The 17604-nt window shown below is 41.7% G+C and overlaps 1 protein-coding gene across 2 annotated transcripts in view; it reads left to right on the forward strand.

Annotated features, from left to right (window-relative positions):
* The window catches only part of LOC139373281 (excitatory amino acid transporter 2-like), a 60452-nt gene extending 43980 nt beyond the window's left edge, over positions 1 to 16472 (forward strand). The window contains exons 2-11 of one of the 2 annotated variants that reach the window (XM_071113618.1): positions 549 to 688; positions 3033 to 3185; positions 3408 to 3658; positions 3911 to 4061; positions 4402 to 4528; positions 5301 to 5534; positions 5738 to 5932; positions 7745 to 7879; positions 8275 to 8512; positions 11828 to 16472. In XM_071113618.1, coding sequence (XP_070969719.1) covers positions 559 to 688; positions 3033 to 3185; positions 3408 to 3658; positions 3911 to 4061; positions 4402 to 4528; positions 5301 to 5534; positions 5738 to 5932; positions 7745 to 7879; positions 8275 to 8512; positions 11828 to 11914 — 1701 coding nt within the window. In that variant the 5' untranslated portion in view covers positions 549 to 558 and the 3' untranslated portion in view covers positions 11915 to 16472. The remainder of the gene's footprint in view (positions 1 to 548; positions 689 to 3032; positions 3186 to 3407; positions 3659 to 3910; positions 4062 to 4401; positions 4529 to 5300; positions 5535 to 5737; positions 5933 to 7744; positions 7880 to 8274; positions 8513 to 11827) is intronic. The other variant, XM_071113628.1, reaches the window with a different exon arrangement.
* Positions 16473 to 17604: the final 1132 nt, after the last annotated feature.

The following is a 17604-nucleotide window of genomic DNA, read 5'->3' on the forward strand; positions in this document are numbered from 1 at the left end:
ACCATCTCACCATCTGTTGGCTGTCGAAGTAACCCTGGGCCACCTTGTCATGACAACCTGCTAGGCAACAAGCATCACTACAGAGATACCAGAGCACTTATTGCATGACCTGCACTTCTAATGTCCTCTATGTATTTAGCAACTGATCATCTCACATTAGGCAAGTCAGTTAAGAACAAATTCTTGACTGTGGGGAAACTGCCTTGTTTTGGGGCAGAACAACATATTTTTTACTTTGTCAGCTCAGGGATTTGATCTTGCAACCTTTCGGTTACTGGCCCAACACTCTAACCACTAGGATACCTGCCACCCCATATTTTATATTTAACTCTAGAGACTCAATCTAATCCAGCCTCCTTCCTCACCCTCACAATATGAGGACAGTCGCAATGGCACATGTGCTGATCATATAATGTACATCTATAGCTTCTCCAAACATGTGACTGCATGGGCATGTCAGACGCACGTTGTGCATATTAAAGTAACTAACTCTCACTCCCTCTGTCTGTCTCTCTCTGTGGCTCTGTCTGTCTCTCTCTCTTACACAGTGCCGGCATCATGCCTAAGCAAGTGGAGGTGAGGATGCATGAGAGTCATCTGGAACCCATAGAGGCCAGGCCTAGGAACAAATGTATCAGCTGCTTCTCGTCTCTCTTCAAGAACCTGCTGCTCACACTCACTGTGCTCGGTCAGTACTATTGTCAGCTGTTTTACCAAGCACACAATCACAATCTCTCTCTTTCTCTCTCTTTCTCTCTTCTTCTCTCTCTCTCTCTCTCTTCTGTCTGTTTGTGTCTTCCTGTTTGCCTGCATGTCTGCCTATCCATATACTGTATAATGACGAAGATGAATTTCTTACTTGATATATCAGAGCCCATGATGTGTCTCAAACACCTCTTGAGACACCTCAACGGTTTAACGTTGAGGCAGAGAAAAAGACAAGCATGGGGTGGGTTACACACAAGGCAATTCCGACAGATGACACGGTTCAGTATTCTGGCCAGATGTGCTCTGTCCTGTTATGTTAGTGGCCAGGGCAATGGAGAGGAGAGGAGCAGCCATCTGTGCTGGCCCAGCAAGCCAGGTGGCAGATGCCCTGATCTTCCCTAGCCCAGTACCACCTGGTGCCCCCTCACCACCAACACCTGGCACCCTCCCTTCCCTTATGTGTAGAGTGAGCCATAGATAGATATAGACTCTGATTATGGATTTATCTGCAGTTCAGGTCATGTGGTCAGGAACAACTCCTGGCCATAGTCATGTGTAATATGAGGACATAGCAGGGAAGGATATGATAGTCATTTACTATAATGGAATGATGGGCAGAGTGGTAGTGACGCTAAAAATACCCTTTTTGTTTCAGGTCACAGCGGTTTTGTTTGCATTCAGTGGTTTTATGTGTGTTCAAATGAACATGTGCGTGAAAATAAATGAGTGTGTGTGTGTGTGTCTGTGGGTGTGTCTGTATGTATGTGTGTGCGTGCGCGCATGTGTATTCATAATATATACAACAGATCATTTGGCAGAACACTTTTATAGCGGCTCCCTTAGTGGCATCAATAATCTGCCATTATGGAAATTGCATAAGGGCTTGGATGAGGGGTTGGGATGGGGTTAGAGATGTAGGATGCTCCATGCACAGGAAAACAAATGCCTTCCTCATCCAGCAGGTGTGCAGCACCAGTAGGGTGAGGTTACGTTTCTGAAGCTGTGCGTGAATGTAAAACAGCTGACAGATATCTGTGAGATTAAAAGGCTTGAATTGCCCCTCTCAGGGCCTGTGATCTTTGGCAGGAATCTAGCAGCAGAGGAAGTGCAGCCTACAGGGGGTGAGGGGTGGGGGCTTGGGTCTGGGCCTAGCCTTGTCAAGCTTGAGCAGGACAGAGAGAGAGACAGAACCGGGGACAGGGATAGGGACTGACCACAGGGCCAGTGTGCAGACGGGACTGCAGGGGGCAGGAGCATTCAGAGTTCAGCTCTCTCTCTGGGGCACAGGGGGAGGAGGGGGTTGGGGTGGAAGGACACGGATAGAGAGTTTGGGGTGTTGGGGGACCAGGGTCTAGTTTTCTATCTAGGATACATGTAGATTGGATTTGGGAAGTGGGTTAGGGATGTTTTCCAAGGTTGAACCATGGGAAGCAAAGGAGGTCTGATGGGGTTGAGGGCACATGGTGATAAAGTCAGGGCCATTGTAGGATCAGAGGAGTGTGTTATTGTTTTCCTCAGGACTCCCCTTGCTTATAGGCCTACTCCATATACTGGAGTATAGTGAGAGTGATATTATCATACCCTGATGCTAACTGAGTGTTCCTAGAAAACCTGATTCAGGGGGAATAGAGATGCTCCTCTCCCTGTCTGAAGCTCTGACTCCTCCTCTGTCTTCAAAGAGACCCGCTCTTAATCCTCTATCAGACTCTATCAGCCTGTCTCACACTGGGCCTCAATTCTGTCTCCCCCATCCACACCTACCCATTGGCCCCTACACATGCAATCCACAGCCTCTCATAACCAGATCCAGACTGATAAATTAATACGCAACGAGAAGCAGCAATTTAAGGCAGACCTATGGAAATTAAATATTGTTATTGTTTGTTAATATTCCTATAGATGCCTTTATACCATAAGCAAGTCTTATTTGGAAATTATTCTCATTATCGCCAAACTCTCTCTGCACAGTTTTACAACATGTTTTCTAAATGGAGAAAGTCCTTATCACCCCGGACCTTCTCACAAGGGAGCCAGACACAGCACTCTTGGGTCACTTCCAAATCCCACCTGTTCTTAACTCTTTGGCCCCTGAGTTAGGGACCTATTGCCTTCCCTGCACTAGGGTAATCATGAACACTGTGGCACACAACCTCCTCACTACTGCTTTCTCTCCCTCTGCACAGGTCTCTGTCTCTGGTCACAATGTAGTATTGGTTCCCCTCTCCTCTTATGGTGTCTCTCTCATTCCTCTGGCTGCAGACATAGGGGATTCCCTCTGTATGTATTAGTATTCTTTCACACCCTTCCCCCCTCTCATTCTCCAGGTGTGATTCTGGGGGCTGTGTCTGGGATGCTGCTTCGTTATGCCTCTCCCATCCACCCAGACATTGTCATGGTGATCGCTTTCCCTGGAGACATCCTGATGAGGATGCTGAAGATGTTGATCCTGCCTCTCATCATCTCCAGTTTAATCACAGGTATGGTATGGTACAGTCATGGGTTCAATATAGGAGAGAGAACTACTGTTTTTAAATACAGTTTGTTCAGTTTGTTATTTATTAGTATCAATCATCATCTTTCACTTTTAGCACTTCAAAGTAACTTAATAGGCCTATACTTATTCCATACTGCTATAACAACACATATTCAATCTGAAAGAGGAAAAATGCCAGGTTTAGAAGTGCTTGTTTTGGCTGTAGGTCTGGCTGGTTTAGATGCCAAGTCTAGCGGTCGCCTGGGAACAAGGGCTATGGTCTACTACATGTCCACCACGGTGATTGCTGCTGTGCTGGGAGTCATCCTGGTGCTGGCCATCCACCCCGGAGACCCCAAGATGAAAGAGCAGCTGGGAGATGGCCAAAAACATGACGATGTGTCCAGCCTGGATGCCTTCTTTGACCTCATCAGGAACCTATTTCCTGAGAACCTGGTACAGGCCTGCTTCCAACAGGTAAAATACACTACAACACCCACATTTATTTAACGAGGTGAGTCAATTTTTAGCAAATGTTTTTAACAACAATGGCCTGGATGAGAGAGTCAATAAGGGCCTGGATGAGGCAACCCCAGAACAAGTCTTATGTAGACCACAATGACTTAAATGTTTTTGTATTTACATCCTTAGCCCCTTGTTACCAAAAGTTAAGATGGGTTGAGATGTAAGATATTAAGGACTTGTCTGTGTTCTCTTGTCCCACCTCAGATCCAGACAGTCACTAAGAAGGTGGAGAAGGTGATTGAGGAGGACGTCAATGCCACCACCACCCTGGAGGGGCTCCTGTCCAATGCCACCAAGGAACCTGAGTTCATCATCAAGAAGACCCTCCAGTTTAAGAGTGGCATGAACGTGTTGGGTATGGTGGCTTCTCTTTTGGACCAGGCTGCAATTGTTTCTACAACCGCCCAACTGAAAGGAATTGTGCATATAACACTTTTAAAAGTGTCTTTACTTATTTGTCTGAGAATGAACCAGTGCATAACATACAGTATCACACTTTAAGTGATCCCTGGGTGGAGCTAATTCTGTCTCACTAACTGTAGCAGATTCATCATAAAAACAACTTCTCTATTCACTATCATCTTCTGTCTTCATATCTCTCCGTGAGCCCATTTACTCTACTCATTCCCAGCTGTGATTCCCTATCCTTACTGTGTGATGCAGCTGTGATTCCCTATCCTGACTGTGTGATGCAGGAGTGATTGGCTTCTTCATTGCCTTTGGCATTTGCATGGGGAAGATGGGAGAGAGGGCCAAGCTCATGCTGGAGTTCTTCAACATCCTCAACGAGATTGTTATGAACCTGGTCATCATGATCATGTGGTAAGAGATCTTTAGCCTTTCAAGCCCATTCTATATGGACCTACGGTAGCCATAAAAACTAGAGGAGGCTGATGGGAGGAGTTATTAGAGGATAGGCTCATTGGGTGGCAGATAGTTCATTGGGTGGCAGGTAGCATAGCGGTTAGAGTGTTGGGCCAGTAACCGAAAGATTGCTGATTCGAATACCTGAGCCATCAAGGTGACAAATATGTCAATGTGTTCTTGAGTAAGGCACTTATCCCCTTATTTGCTCCAGGGGTGCCGTGCTACTAAAACAACACATTTCATTGCACCTATCTGGTGTATGTGACAAATAAACATGTATTTTTTATTGTAATGGCTGGAATGGAATCAATAGAACGGAGACAAGCATGTTTCATGTGTTTGTTACCGTTCCATTTATTCCTTTCCAGACAATACAACGAGTCCGTCCTCATATAGGTCCTCCCACCAAGCTCCTCTGATAGAAACATGAGTATTTTTATGATTGCGTTTGGTAATCCGGTATATATTGTAGACGTTGACTGAGAAGGATACCTCTTTCTCTTCAGAGTGTATACAGTGTTAAACACAGGAGGCTGCTGAGGGAAGGACGGCTCATAATAATGTCTGGAATGGAGTGAATGGAATGGTATCAAACAGATGGAAACCATGTGTTTGATGTGTTTGATACCATTCAATTTATTCCGTTCTAGACATTACTGTGAGCACGTCCTCCCCAATTATGGTGCCACTGGCCGTCTGTGGTGTTAAACCTCTCCTCTGCCCCTAGGTACTCTCCCTTCGGTATCTGCTGCCTGATCTGTGGTAAGATCATCTCCATCGATGACCTGGAGGTGGTTGCTAGGCAATTGGGGATGTACATGGTGACTGTAATTGTGGGCTTGATCATCCATGGAGCCATCTTCCTGCCCGCCATCTACTTTGCCATTGTCAGGAAAAACCCCTACACCTTCTTCATGGGCATCTTCCAGGCCTGGATCACAGCCCTAGGGACAGCCTCCAGGTAAGGGCCACAACGTTGAACGCATCAAACTATTTACACTATTTACATCTAACTGCTGTCACTGTAAATGTACAGGTAACTTTTCATAGAAATATTATAAAATGAGTAATATCTTTCATATTACATATGCAGGCTGAACATTGTGGAATAATGAATGCAACACCGTGACTCTCTCATACTGTAGCTGTGTTTGTCTCTGTCAGTGCTGGGACACTGCCTGTCACCTTCCGTTGCCTGGAGGAAAACCTGGGAATCGATAAGAGAGTCACCCGTTTCGTGCTTCCAGTCGGGGCCACCATCAACATGGACGGAACCGCCCTCTATGAGGCCGTGGCGGCCATCTTTATTGCCCAGATGAACAACATCTATCTGGATGCTGGTCAGATCGTCACTGTCAGGTACAGACTGCCATAAAACATACAGTGCCTTCAGAATATATTCATACCCCTTGTCTTATTCCACGTTTTGTTGTGTTACAGCCTGAATTTTTTTCTCACCCAACTACACACAATACCCCATAATGACGAAGTGAAAACATGATTTATTACATTTTTGCTAATTTATTGAAAATTAAAACCAGAAATATCTAATTTACATAAGTATTCACACCCATGGGTCAATACATGTTAGAATCACATTTGGTAGCGATTACAGCTTTGAGTCTTTCTCTGTAAGTCTCTAAGAGCTATGCACACCTGGATTGTACAATATTTGCACATTATTTTGTTTTAAATTCTTCACTCTGTCAAGTTGGTTGGTGATCATTGCTAGACACCCATTTTCAAGTCTTGACATAGATTTTTTTCAAGCCAATATAAGTCAAAATGGTAACTAGGCCACCCAGAAACATTCAATGTCATCTTGGTAAGCAACTCCAGTGTATATTTGACCTTATGTTTTAGGTTATTGTCCTGCTAAAAGGTGAATTTGTCTCCCAGTGTCTGTTGGAAAGAAGACTGAACCAGGGTTTCCTCTATGATTTTGCCAGTGCTTAGCTCTATTCTGTTTCTTTTTATCCTAAAAAACTCCCTAGTCCTTGCCGATGTCAAGGATACCCATAACATGATGCAGAAAACACCTTGCTTAAATATATGAAGAGTGGTACTCAGTGATGTATTATGTTGGATTTGCCCCAAACATAACGCTTTGTATTCAGGACATAAAGTTCATATCTTTGCCACATTTTTTCAGTTTTACTTTAGTGCCGTATTGCAAACGGGATGCATATTTGGGAATATTTGTATTCATTTATGGAGAAATCCCTGAGCGGTTTCCTTCCTCTCCGGCAACTGAGTTAGGAAAGACGCCTGTATCTTTGTAGTAACTGCGTGTATTGAAACAACAAACAAAGTGTAATTAACAACTTCAACATGCTCAAAGGGATATTCAGTGTCTGCTTTAAAAAAAATGTTTTTACCCATCTACCAATAAGTGCCTTTCTTTGCGAGGCATTGGAAAACCTCCCTGGTCTTTGTGGTTGAATCTGTGTTTGAAATTCACTGCTCGACTGAGGGACCTTACAGATAATTGAATGGGTGGTGAGGTAGTCATCATAGTCAGAGATGAGGTAGTCATCATGTTAAACACTATTATCGCACACAGAGTGAATCAATGCGACTTATTATGTGACTTGTTAAGCACATTTCTACTCCTGAACTTTTTTAGGCTTTTGCCATAACAAAGGGTTTGAGTACTTATTTCATTTTTTTGTTAATTTATAACAATTCTAAAAACATAATTCTACTTTGACATTATGGAGTATTGTGTGTAGGCCAGTGACATAATATCACATTAAATTCAGGCTGTAACATAACAAAATGTGGCTGTGAATACTTTTCTGATCAGGGTGGGAATTTCACTGCCTACCTTATCAATTTAATAAGTAGTGATGTAAATTTCAGCACATTTAGGGGACACTGTTATTCAAAGACACTTATGGCTACCATACATAGTTATGTGTTTGTGGATTAGGCAGGAATTGAGTACTCATCCTCAGGGATGCCAGTCCAAAATATCCTGAATCCCCATATTATTATTACAGTGACACCAACTCACTTTGAACGTGCTTCCTGAAGTAACTGTACCCATTAGCCTCAAGTGCAGTTTGGTTAATAGACACAGTCCTTGGCCTTTGGACTTTTACATTTAATCTGTAGAGCAGTTTTAACCATGAACTGGTTTCTCTCCTGTCTATCTTTCTCCCCATGCAGTCTGACAGCTACCCTGGCCAGTGTTGGTGCGGCCAGTATTCCCAGTGCTGGACTGGTGACTATGCTTCTGATCCTCACTGCAGTGGGCCTGCCAACTCAGGACATCAGCCTGCTGGTTGCTGTTGACTGGCTCCTGTGAGTGGATCTGCATTGCTAGTGATTCAGAACCAAGTTAATGTAGTCATATGTATTCAAAGTCAAGGAGCTGATTGTGGGGATGGCAGGTAGCCTAGTGATTAAAGCTTTGGACTGGTAACCGAAAGGTTGCAAGATCAAATCCCCAACCTGACAAGGTAAAAATCTGTTGTTCTACCCCTTAACAAGGCATTTAACCCACTGTTCCTAGGCTGTCATTGAAAATAAGAATTTGTTCTTAACTGGCTTGCCTAGTAAAATAAAATTGTCTATACAGGATATATACCATGCTCTCAGTTAAAGCAGATTTTTTTCTTACCCCTATCCATCCCGTTTTCTGATCTCCACACAACACTTTGGTGTATTCCCACCCATTCCTTTTTTTCCTATCCCAGGGACCGGTTCCGTACCTCAGTGAACGTGGTGGGAGACTCATACGGCGCGGGCATCGTGTACCACCTGTCCAAGGCTGAGCTGGACGAGCTGGACGCTACACATGGCAAGTCAGATGACATTGAGATGATGAACAAGACCTCGTCCTACTATGATGACCTCAAGAACCACCACGAAAACAACTCCAACCAGTGCGTCCAATATGCCGCTCACAATTCAGTAGTGGTAGATGAGTGCAAGGTACAATTCATGCTTGCTGACATAGAGACCGGTATATAGCTGCCTAACATGCTGCATGCTGCACTGCAACTTTTCTTTTCTCTCTTTCATTTTGCATGTTTGTTTGATGCCATTGTAAATACATACACAGTTATTTTAAGAAGAAACAGAAAAATATAAAAAAATACATGTGTATATATTTCCGTGTGAATTCGCTTGGAATATCAGCTTTTGTGCAATATTTATAAGAATACATTCTAAACTTGCAGCATTTTTTTTCTGTTTTTGTAAATACCACAAACAGCTTATGTAAATACCCAAATAATTGCAAACCAGAAAACATGCACCCACAAATATGAGACAGTGTCTCTCACAAGTGCAAATCCAAATCAGTGGGCTTACCCTAATGCCCTCTCCCGCCACCACCTCCCCCACTCATCACCCCCCTTCCGCCACCACCTCCCCCACTCACCACCCGGCCTCATTCCCTCCCTTTCTACCTGCTGGGGTTGGATCTGAGAGAGAGGGAAAGCCATCTAAGCTGCGCATGCAGGTTTCACCACTATCTCCTTCCCCAAATCCCTTGTCAAATTATGCGGTTTAGGCTTTTCTCCGGGCTACTTCAGAGGCCGTGCTGGATTATTCCGGCTGCTTTCTAGGCTTCGTTATTGAATTTGTGATCAAATTAGACTTCATAGGGTTTATGAGAAAACACTGTAGATGTGCATTCTCTTCGTACTCTGTTATATCCATTAAAATGACTTAAATTCCTCTGTCTAACTGGATCATTTTAAAGGGATTTCATATAATTGCAGTGAGAGTGATACAGTGCTTCATTAGCACTGCATTTTATGACTGAGCCCTGGCACCCTCCAGACCGGGACTGAGTCATTCTCAGTCTTTAGAAATGAGATGCTTTTGCATTTTCAGACCAGTTATTCTTGCTCATTGTGAGAAATCTTGTGAAATTGGAAGATACAATGTAGCTCACGCATAATCTGAAACAGTAACACTTTGAATCCACTGTTTGAATAGATCAAGGCGGTTGGCTGCTATAATGTGGTGGAATTTGGGCTGCTTATTTTGTAGAGCAGCGGGCCCTGCTTTCAAAGGGCCTACTGATGAACCCGTTCATTTATTACAGGATCAAGGGTGTTGCCTAGCAACACGGAGGCCCTTGCACTCCAATGGTCTGACCACAACAATATACTGTATTCTGACAGTTTTGTATCCATCCATTAAGCTAGCGAAGCATGGTACAAATGCTGTTTTCTTCCAATGTTTTCTCTCTTTATTTTCTTGTGTGTGTTGGGTGTACATTAACTAACTCAAATAACTTTTCTAACATTTAACCAAAGACACAACCCATTGTAGAACGCCTTGCAAAATAACTTGTACAGACTAAAACATAACATTGCACTCATTTTGTAGTATTTTGTACCTTGTTTAATTTGTATCTGTTTTTGTATTTCTAACATTTTATATACCGATATTCTATTTTAATTTATTCACTCTGTTTTCGCAGAGCATTTTCCTGTACAGCAAGAAACACACATTGTAGCGTAGGCAAGGTTTAAAACGTTTGTAATTTCAACTTAAAAATGTCAGACTGGATTTGATTAATGTTTCCAGGGGTTGGAACCAAAATAATTTTCCAATCGTTTAGTTATGAACAGAACCATTATTTGTTTCGTTCTGTTCCACTCTTACGACCTGCAAAATTAAGTTCTGAACCAGTTCAAACCCAAATAAAGTACCGGTTTATAGCGTTCCTTTATGTTACTTTTTAAACCTGTATTTTTTTAGCGTTAGCTCTACATTGAATTACTTCATCAATCAGTGCAAATAGATCAGCTTGCAATAGAGCGGGCAACCTATAGACTTGTTTACATGCTCAATAACAAGTCTAGGGTGTGAGATGCAACTGGAATTTTGCGATTGGGAGAGAGTGAGACAGGGTGGAGGAGGAGGCTTGGCTTTAAGTGCTGGGCATCTTGTTATGACATGCATTATCTAAATTAGGCCCATAGAATTATACATATGGTGGAGCGGCTTCTATGGAGGAACTTTGAATGTCTTTGAACTTTCGAGAGTTGCCTTAATTTTGGACCAGAGCTAGCTAGCTAACAAGCTTGTGTGTGCAGAGCGTCACCAGAATTAAAAATACTTAGTTAATAAATTCAATGTGAAGAATGATAACTATATTATCTGTAACTAGCTTGGAAATGTTTCCAGGTTGCGCAGCGGTCTAAGGCACTGCACTGGGGTGCTAGATGCGTCACTACAGACCCGGGTTCAATTCCAGGCTGTGTCGCAGGTGGCCGCGAATGGGAGACCCATGAGGTGGCGCACAATTGGCCCAGCGTCTTGTCCTTGTCCCATCACACTCTAGTGACTCCTTGTGGCAGGCCAGGGGCATGCACGCTGACTTTGGTTGCCAGCTGTACGGTGTTTCGTCCAACACATTGGTACAGCTGGTTTTTGGGTTAAGCAAGCATTGTGTCATGAAGCAGTGTGGCTAGTCGGGGTCGTGTTTCGGAGGACACATTGCTCTCAATATTTGCGCCTCCCGAGTCCATATGGGAGTTTTAGCAATGGGACAAGATTGTAACTACCTTATTAACCAGTTCCCATGCTTTTAAAATAACGGTTCTGTTCCGGAACAGAGCACTTTAGTTCCCGGTTCTGATTATTTTCCTCAGTTATTATTATTTATTTATTTATTTATTCGGTTTTCTGTTCTGTTCCCTAAATCAATCCCAACCCTGAATGTATCAACCCCTACAAAAATGTTTATTCATTATAATCCGCATAATAATTCACATTTCCTGCGGCTGAATCATTATTTTCCTGCTGTGAGAAGCAGGGTCAAATTAAGATCCTCTGTATTTCACTGCATGTTAAATTTGTGATTATATGTTGATTGTTCTCAGGTCAGTAAAAAGGTCTGGTGCTCGTTGTTAAGACAGACCACCGTGATTCCATCAGCATGATCCTCAGTGATTGTCCAGGTCTTCCTGATACCTTCAGTATACACCTATCTGTTATATTGTGATCATTCATATCATTGGAGCACAGAACCAATTGTTTCATTATGAAAGTCTTTCATTGATATTTTGACACTTAAAACAATTAGAAAAGTACAATTTGAAAGTAAAAGCCTTTAAGTATATAATGTATGTGCAACCAAATGCAAACCAAATGATCAGAGTAGTTCTACAGTTCTTCTGCTGTCTTTGCTCCAAAGTATTCAGTCCAGGTCATGAAGCATGCACTGTGCCTGTTTACATAGATGTGTAAACCTGCTGTTTAGATGTCCATGGTGATTGCTTTCAGGTAACCTCGACCACAAATGGCTCTACCGCTGCGGCGACCATGGCGGAGTGCATGCTTGTTGAGGAGGAACCCCAGAGGCGTGAATAAAGCCAGCACACAGATCCCCAGTTCCACATGCTTTCCTATCTGGTGAAAAAAAGAGTCATGCGAACAAAACTACTAATTGTCTTCTTTTTTATGTAGTTTTATTTCTTTTTTGAAATGTTTGTATTAGTTCCTACAGTGTTTCTAACCGTCTATCTGACTGACTAAGAGGACTAATACTAATTCACTTATCGGTGAGATATTAACAAAGGTATGTTTTACCTGTTAGAGCACTAATGTGTGCTTCATAGCAAACATTTGCACAACATAAATTATTCCTATAAATATATGCATCTATAAGAGTACTGCATTCAAAGCAGGGGGAAAGCAGGGGAGGGTCAGAGTTTGGGGGAGTAACAATGGAACAACAGTTCTCCAGAATTTGATTGTAGCTGTGAGTTTGGTACTGGCAATTTGGCAGTCTAACAACAGACAATGTGTGGAAGATAAGAGCGTGAGTCATGCTAGACTGAAGGAATGCCTGTATCAAACTTGACATTATTACACAAGTCATTACTATTACCAATGATACCACAGTAGGCATCTGTTGAGCCCTGGCCCCTTTTTCCTCACAAGTTAACCTTTGACCTATACCTGACAGAGCCCATGTGACCTATCTGAGTGTCTTTATTACCTGATATTACCCACAATCCCCAGGGGGAATTATTGTGGTGATACTGTACAATAGAGAGACACATACCTATTAGGGCAGGGTCTGCAACCTGAGCCTTACTCCATAAGCACATGTTCTCTGGAGTTCAAAAGCACAAAACACAAACGAAACATGGAACCTCTCCTTCCCTTTTTTATTGTAATATGTTCTTTTTCTACTGTAAGGGAAAGGGACTTCTTAAATGTCGCTTCTAGCTTCTAGTGTGAGATGATATACTGTATCTGTGTGGATGGGTTGGGGGTGAGAACATGACATATCTCCCCAGTTACTAATAGGGACCAAACAGGCATATAATTAATCAAGCCAGAAGCCTTTGAAAAACCTCCATGACTTATTGACGGTCATTTATATGGTCTTTCGGGGTTTCTTACTCTGTACACAATCTATTTGTAGCTAACTCCAAGTGAAGAAGGTGTCTCATTACTCATTTTAACTCCTGCAAATTATATACCAAGAGGTGCATAAAGATCTCTTCACGCAATTACTGCAATGCCTCAAACAGAAACGTAAAGGTGAAATTTGTCCCCAGATACCAATATATCAATAGCTTCAGTACAGGGATGTTTTTCATATAAATTAGTCCAAGTACAGAAGTGTAGGAGGTATTTATCAGACCCTTCTCCCTTCCACTGAAGCTATCTATTTGACTATCTGAGGCTAAAAATAATGAGAATCAAGTGTAAATTGTGAAGGATCTAGCAAGATACGATAAATATCTTGATAAATATGACAAGCAAAAAATCAAGTTGTTCTAAAACTGAAAATAAATGTAATACTTAGAAGTACAAATAGCACAATTGCAGCTTTGAGGATAAAAGAGTAATAGATCATTTTTTTTTATCCCTTTTTGACACTGGTCTCTTTTCACATTTGACATTTGTAATTCGAAGAACCCAATAAAGGGAAACTATACTCAGGCTGTAGCATTAACTCCTTGGCAGGGAAAGATACACTTTCACCAAGCCCTCAACATGTTTACCTGCTCATGAAAGAACATAGGATATTGACACTTGCCTTTATATAGCACAACTTAAATATGAAAGCTTTGACTTTGAACACCGACTGTTTAACACCTTGATATTTTTTAAAGAGAAACATTTTTTGTATATCTTGCTATATGACATAGACAAAGTTTCCCTTTACAACTATTACTAAGTAAGATACTTTAATGAAGGGATTATTTTTAGCCCACAAATTTTCAAATTTTTCCAACTTTACCATTCCAGTGACTCCAAATTTCTTGGCTTCCCTTAGTGCCTGAAAGTACAAACACACATATATTATCAAAGATGCCACAGAACAACCATAGAAGTGAAAAAAGTAATACGACTGCAAGTTTCAACAGGTTGATAACTCACTGCACAACTAGTGGCCAGTTGGCAGTATTTACATCCCGACTATTTTTATCCACCCCAAGAGTGGGGTCTCCTTTGTGAGTAAACAACCTATTACCACAGACGATGATGACTGTTCTCAGAGACCCTGAATGCTGCAGCTGTGTGTATCATTGGTCTCATATTGTTACTAATGTATAGCAGTCATCTTGCTGCCTGAAAATGGCCACTACAAACATGGCAACAATCTGGTAGGAGAATTCTATCCCCCTAATGGAACCAAACTGGCTAAAAAGATAAACCCACATGAAGTTTGATCACTGGCTGCTAATCATTAATGCATGTATGTGATTGTATGAGAGACATTTTGTGCAGGTGAGGCGTTCTGCAGGTGTGGATTTCTTTATCTGTGTCATGTCCTGCTCTATGGTCTAGTTTTGTTTATTTTGTTCAATGACAACCTTGCTTTGAAGATGTTAACTACAAACTGTGCAGTCAGTTTGACCGTTATAACAATGCCGATTAAAGTCACACTAGAAAACTTAACAAGCATTCACAGTGCAGCACACAGTCATTTAGTTACCTAAAAAACTTTCTCAGTCAGAATATCAATGCCACGTTGCTTTTGAGCTTGTATAACAAAGTGTTCTTCTCTATGCCACAGCACACAATGGTGTTCTGTTGTAAGAGCTGCATGGACACTGCCATCACACACAGACACAACGCACAGACACACACACACCCCCATGCCCGCACACACACATATGCACACACACGTATGCACACTTGCATACATGCACAGACGCACACAACACATACACACATCCGACACTTGCATGCACACACGCACACAATTAAACCTGGAATGTCACCACACACATTCTAACATGCAATGAGTGAGATGCTGAGCACAGCACTAAAACCCCTGACGGCACTAGGGCTAGGGCCTGACCTTTGACCTTGTGACCTTCAGGAATTTGTCCTCCAATAAGGAGAGGATGCAGACCAGTATGCTACCATAGGGATTGAGTGTTTGAACACTATTCTGTTCAAACTCACTGTTGTAGGAGCATGAAGTTAAAAATGATGATATTTGTTTTGCACCACTATCTTAAAAGCATGATATTGAAGTGCCTCCTTGCACTTTGTGTACATATTGAGGGTAACAAATATTTTGTTTTATTTTTGGGAGGGGGGGGGGTTGACATGGTATGTAGGAATAGAGATTAAATGCTGTGACAGTTTTTTGTAATCCTCTAGAGAAATATTATCTATGTTCTGAATAAAAATAGATTAGTCAAAATGTCTAGAAAATAAAGTGTAATAAATTGCTTATTTTTATTTGTTAATAGCTGTTAACTAGTTCTCACTTAGCTGCCACACATCAATATATGCATATCTTTTTGTTGTATCTAATGTAAGCGTTTTGAATGTTTGATCCATAGAGATATAAGTTGTGTCCATTCATTTTCATTGTGCATACATGTTCCAGAGATAACAATGATTCCGAAGTGCACAATGTTGAACTGGAAAGACAAATAGAAAGAGGAAAAACTATCTGATTAAAAAAAGGAGTCCATGTGGGGTGATGTGCTGTTTCTAAGTTGGTCAGATGTGGATGTTATCATGACTAGGTCTCCAGAGGAAGAGAAAAAGGTCAAATGTACTATTAACTAGTGAAACAAGTACAGCTTAGCTTGTTCATTATGACTAAAACAGCAAATCTGATCAGAATGTCTGGCCTAGCATCTAACAAAATATAGCTCCTCATGTGGTCACCCTGATCCTGTTCCAGGAATCATCTAGACTTTCTATCAGAGAACACCACACTCACCATCAGTGTCCGCCTCCTGTCTTGTGCTTTATGCATCATATTGTGGTAACTACAAGACACAATTAAATACACCAAACAGCCAGATTTCATGTTTAGATTATTCCTCACAGTTAGAGACAGTGATTGTAACGAGCCCAAGTGCCATATCCATACACTAGCCTCTGTCTATCCAGAAGTATCAACCTACCAGCACCATTTCATAAACCTATCCACACACATAATGGTAAATTGACCTTTTTGCCTTTCTTCTTTTTCATCACAATTGTTTGCACACACACAAACAAACCCAATATTGAGTAAAGAGGATGCTCAAATGGAAATGGGTTGGCCCAGTATTTCTAAGATGAGCCAGTATATCTTCAAGTCTGTATTCTGCAGAAGTCTCTGTGTTTCTGATAGGTTCCTCCTGAGTAGACCTGATAACCTGATAGGCTCCTCCTGAGTAGACCTGATAACCTTTCTCACTCCTGCCCTACCTTTCACTCCCTCGCTTACTGTTCTAGGATGTCCCTTATTTGTAAAGCTGTTGCTGTAATTTTGATGTAAAGGGAGACATTATGTCTGGGGGACAGAATATGACAAAATAAAGACAAAAAAATATCTGAATTATTTTCTTTACCAGATCTGTGGTATAAAAGTATGTTCATACATATCAATAAGTGTTGTACCATTGGTGTACATACGATTATGATAACTAATAAATGTTGATTCATAACTCAATGTGGTCTGTCCTTTTAGATTTTTTGATGAACACAATTTACAAGGCTGGCACTCACATTGAACTGTATATGTGCTACCTTCATTCAGTCTTCTTGATTATCAAGTGATCACTTGTCATGGCATACTGTACTCTGAGGATTGACTTCAGGTCAGTTGATTGACAAACACACACACACACACACACGCACACACACACACACACACACACACACACACACACACACACACACACACACACACACACACACACACACACACACACACACACACACACACACACACACACACACACACACATTATGAATAATTCACTGCAGCCTTTTGTTTTGGCTCTATTAGACCCCTGTCTCTGTGTTGCTTCTCCAATTAAACTTCAGTAATTATGTGCCCTTTCCCCACATCTCAGAGAGAGATAGAAATAGACAGCCAAATAGAGAGAAATAGATTGACAGGGGGAACAAACCTAAAACCAGCATAACAAAGGTGATTAATTCATATTATATTGATGAAAATTTATACAATAGTACATTTTGGTAGACTTATTTTTACTGCTCCAATTCCGTTGGTAAACAGTTTATAATAGCAATATGGTACCTGGGGTTTGTGATATATGACCAATATACCACAGCTAAGGGCTGTGTCCAGGCACTCCGTCTTGCGTTGTACAGAAGAACAGCCCTTAGACGTGGTATATTGACCAAATACCACACCTCCTCGGGTGTTATTGCTTAACCATAAAATTGCAGTGCAAACAACAGAAGTCAAACCAATATCATGACACATACAATACTTATAGTGTAAAGCATGTGATGAAGGAATTACAGATTGCAGGTGAGAACCAAATGATCCGTTTCCAAACTACTTAGAGAAAATCCTTACTCTTGTGTACTGTCGGTATGTGTGTGTTGCACAATGTGAATGGAATTTCAGCCATGTGTACTTTCACTTTTGCTTATGTCTCACAACTCCCCTAAAGGGAAAGTGTGTGTGTGTGTATAAAAGGCTGATCATCAATGAGGAGTTGAAAGATAGGATAGACAGAACCTGGTAAACCTGAGCAGGATAGTTCAGACTTACAGACAAGCTGTACTTTAACTTCTTGGTGACAGGGGGCAGTATTTTCACGTCCAGA

This window comes from Oncorhynchus clarkii, chromosome 2 (genome assembly GCF_045791955.1).
Source record: "Oncorhynchus clarkii lewisi isolate Uvic-CL-2024 chromosome 2, UVic_Ocla_1.0, whole genome shotgun sequence".
In the NCBI taxonomy this organism is placed as follows: Eukaryota; Metazoa; Chordata; class Actinopteri; order Salmoniformes; family Salmonidae; genus Oncorhynchus; species Oncorhynchus clarkii.